This window comes from Merops nubicus, unplaced genomic scaffold, assembly GCF_000691845.1.
Source record: "Merops nubicus isolate BGI_N331 unplaced genomic scaffold, ASM69184v1 scaffold41685, whole genome shotgun sequence".
NCBI lineage: Eukaryota > Metazoa > Chordata > Aves > Coraciiformes > Meropidae > Merops > Merops nubicus.
Window position 1 is genome coordinate 1,371 of NW_008611048.1, and position 3,911 is coordinate 5,281.

Here is a 3,911-nt window from a genome sequence, read left to right on the forward strand (position 1 = left end):
CCTAGTCAAAATCCTCAAATTAAGATTGTCAAGTGTCCAAAATTATTTCGATCAGATCAGAACAAATTGAATTGGTGATTTGTTCATTCTTGTTTGTGAATGGAAGCCCATGGGAGAGGCTGATTCTTCTCTGGATCCTGGGATATCCAAGGAGAAATGGGAGGACCTGAGTGGAGGACTGGGAAACTGGGGGAGTAGGGGTAAACCAAACATGACTTCAGGGTATTTAGGGACAACACAGAAATGAGAAACTACACCTGCAAATGAAAACTCATTGTATGCACACAGAAAACAGATTTTAAAAGGACTCTGCAGAAGTAGAAAGCAGAATATAAGGATATGCAGAAAAAAATCCAAAGAAACAAAACAAAGTATGACGGTGTTTTCCCTGTTGGAAGAAGCAATTCAGGAGGTGTGCAGGGAATGAGATGCCCCAGGGAACACCAAGCTGGAGCTGTCTTAATAGAGGCTGTTCTCCTTGTGGAGGAGGTAGGGGTTACACCCACGGTTGTTTTTTCCAAGTATGTTTACGTTTTCCAGAGAGACTGTACAACAAGCTAACTGGAAAAGGACCAGTCTTTCCAGGGAGTTCAGAAAGTCATGAAATGTTCCAGGTGTCTGAGCCATCTCTGGCCCAAAGATCAGGAGCTTTCTTATTCCGCTGAAGTCGCTACTTATGAAAAATGCGGAAAAAAACAGGGTAGTGAATAAACTTACGTGACTGCTGGTGAATCCCCGAGCTAGTCCTGGAAAATTTGGCTCTCCAAAGGGAGAGCGTGCCTCTGAAAACCTCCGTTTGGTCGGTGCCCGGGACCGGTGCGGGAGGCTGGAGGCCGTTAACCTCCCGCCCGTCTCTTGCCAGATGGTGTGGTGAACCTGAGCGTGCCCATCGTGCTGCCCATCTCCACGGAGGACAAGGAGCGGCTGGCGGGCTGCGAGGCGCTGGCGCTCAGCTACGCGGGGCGGAAGGTGGCCGTCCTCAGGAACCCCGAGTACTTCGAGCACAGGAAGGAGGAACGCTGCGCCCGCGTCTGGGGCACCACCTGCCCCAAGCACCCCCACATCAAAGTAGGTTTGTCCTCAGCTGCTCTGGGAAGCCCGGCTGAGATGGGAAATGAGGCCAGGGGCTGGAGACCCGAACCGTTCCGAGGTTTTGAGGGGCTTGGGTGTCCTGTCTGCTCTCCAAGCCCAGCTCCTTGCTGGGAAACATCGCGTCCCGAGCAGGCAGGACTGAATTTTCAGGCTCAGGAGCTCATGCTGTGCTTGCTGCTTAACGGGCGCTGGAGAACAAGCAGGAGGTGAAGGGGAGTGCAGGCGTGCTGCTGAGGACCTGCTCCGTTCCTCCACAGCTCCACCAGTGTGCCTGCTTCCAGGCGTCTGCAGCACAACCACCAGCTCAGCCCCCAAAGTTCTCCCATGCTTGGGGTTTGATGGTCTCGGCAGTGCTGCCAGACACTAATGCTGCAGGTCGCTGACTCGGGGTCCTTTTAGATACATTTTACTCCTCCCTTCGTCTGTTCTGTACAGCAAGCCACCAAGGGCATGACATTTTTACAGCTTCCCTCTTCCTACGTACTCTCTGGCTGTACAAAGAACATTTCCTTTTGAAAGGGAGAGCTCCAGGTGACACCAAATGACTTGAGCTGTCTGCTTAAAAAGGCTAAAGCTGTGTTAATTCTTTTCCCCTCTCTTAAAATACCTCTTTTAATTGTTTAGCAGCAGTTACTCACCTTGTGATAGTCTTACGTATTCCCAGGAGGAAAGAGCAAAGAGTGAGGTGAAGGAAGGGCTGGTGCCATAACCTCTGGCTGTCAGAGAGGTCCCCCATGGCAGGGACTTGGTGGTGATGCTTCGCTTTAGGGGGTTGTGTTGCTCGTGACATTCAGTTGACGTGGTCACCGTGCTGAATAAGAAGAGATTGCCCTACAAGTGGAGCCAAGCCTAAGGAGGCTGGGAAAGGGAAGAGGAGACATTTTGCTGTCCCCTCTGTAATGCATGTGTGTAATTTACAGATGGTGATGGAAAGTGGAGACTGGCTGGTGGGTGGAGACCTCCTCGTGCTGGAGAAGATCAAATGGAACGACGGGCTGGACCAGTACCGCCTGACGCCACTCGCTCTCAAGCAGAAGTTCAGAGAAATGAACGCTGGTGAGTGCCCCAGGTCAGCACTGGTGACACGGCTCTTCCCACCCTGCCTGGCACCGGGAGACTTCTGTGATCTGTGATTACTTCCTCTCAGATTCACAGCGCTTGCCAAGTTGCTTCTGTGTGCTCCCAAAATGGGACTGTTTCGGTAGGGTGAGCAGTAAGAGTGGTACGGGGCGTGGTCCAAAAGTGGAATGGGATCTCCTCAGTTAAGGACAGTGCTTGTGGTGGGCTGTGTCCTCAGTGGGCCTCTCCAGGCATGGGGCTGGAAAGCATCAAGCATCCTCCCCAGCAGGTCAGAGCCTCTCTTTCTGCACCTCAGCCATTTAAAGCCCTGAGCTGATGTTCTTGCCCTTCACATGTGGGGGACAGCTCAGGTGCCTTCTCCCAGGTGTCTGTCCTAGCAGCCTGGCTGGTGTCAGACACCCACCCTCACTTTGGGGAGAAAGTGTTGGCCTTCCTGAAGGTGCCCTTGAACTTGGAGAGGGGGCAGGTGGAGGTGTCCAGTGGTGTGTAAAACCGTTGTATGAGAGCTAATAGGACTGAAATGGTCCCGAAGGAAGGACGTGGTCTGACAATAAACGTGGCAGAGCGATGACGAGGCTCCATATGGGCATGAAACGCTCATCTCAGGCACTGCAGACCTTGCTCATGTGAGGACAGGACACACACCTGCCCCACCCGTGGCTTCTGTGGCTGCGCAGAGACGTGGCGCACAACGGAGGCGGCAGCCGGGCGGTGGCGGCGGGGCCCTGACCCTCTCCACCTTTCCCTTGCAGATGCCGTCTTTGCATTTCAGCTGCGCAACCCCGTCCACAACGGGCACGCCCTGCTCATGCAGGACACCCGGCGCCAGCTTTTGGAGAGGGGTTACAAGAACCCCGTGCTTCTCCTGCACCCCCTGGGGGGATGGACCAAAGATGACGATGTCCCGCTGGAGTGGCGGATGAAGCAGCATGCGGCGGTGCTGGAGGAGCAAGTCCTGGACCCCAAGTCGACCATCGTTGCCATCTTCCCCTCTCCCATGCTCTACGCCGGCCCCACGGAGGTAAGGTTGCCATTGGCTGCTCGCTGCGGAGCCTCCTGCTGCTGGCCTGCCCACCCAGCTCCAGAGGGACACAGGCAAGGGGGCTGGTGGCCGTTGTCTCACCGTTACGTCCATCCGTGGTTCACCTGCAGCTTCCTGCGGCAGTTGGCTTCTGGCGCAGCTGGCTCTGTGGGCTTCCACGCTTTCATGAGCTCTGTGGAGAGCTGGGGAGGACAGGACAGTCTGTCCTGGGACAGACTTCACTGCTGTGACCTTTTCCACTGCGGGGCAGAGGAGATCATTTGTCTTCTGCTGGTGGTTTCCCTTCTGTCTCTGCATCGGTGGGATGAAAGCAGTAGACGCTGAAGCTCCCCTGAAGGAGGAAGGAGAGGGATGCATGGGCAGCCTTGACCTGCACGGGGCTGGAGGGCTGGTGGACACTGTCTTTGCATGTTCGAAAAGCAAAGTGTCATCTCCATTTGCTGCCAGTTTGGAACAAGACCAGTTCCCATCCCACGTTTCTCTCAAAATACATGGCCTTAGGAGAACTGGTGTGTTGCATCAGGTCTGAGCAGTGGAAGATGAATCTGGGCAACCTGGTTGCTTTGAGACACTGCAGGAAGGCTGCTGATGCTTTCCTTCTCCTCCTCCTCTTCCTCTTCCTCCTCCTCCTCCTCCTCCTCCTCCTCCCCCTCCCCTGCCCTTCCCTCCCGTGGGTCCGCAGGGTGTCCTGCAGCGC

The 3,911-nt window shown here is 54.9% G+C and overlaps 1 protein-coding gene across 1 annotated transcript in view; it reads left to right on the forward strand.

Annotated features, from left to right (window-relative positions):
- Nucleotides 1-858: 858 nt before the first annotated feature.
- The window catches only part of LOC103773722 (bifunctional 3'-phosphoadenosine 5'-phosphosulfate synthase 2-like), a gene marked incomplete at its 5' end in the record, with an annotated part of 4,072 nt that continues 1,019 nt past the window's right edge, over nucleotides 859-3,911 (forward strand). Inside the window, 3 exons of the mRNA XM_008941100.1 lie at nucleotides 859-1,068; nucleotides 2,013-2,148; nucleotides 2,925-3,200. Coding sequence (XP_008939348.1) covers nucleotides 859-1,068; nucleotides 2,013-2,148; nucleotides 2,925-3,200 — 622 coding nt within the window. The remainder of the gene's footprint in view (nucleotides 1,069-2,012; nucleotides 2,149-2,924; nucleotides 3,201-3,911) is intronic.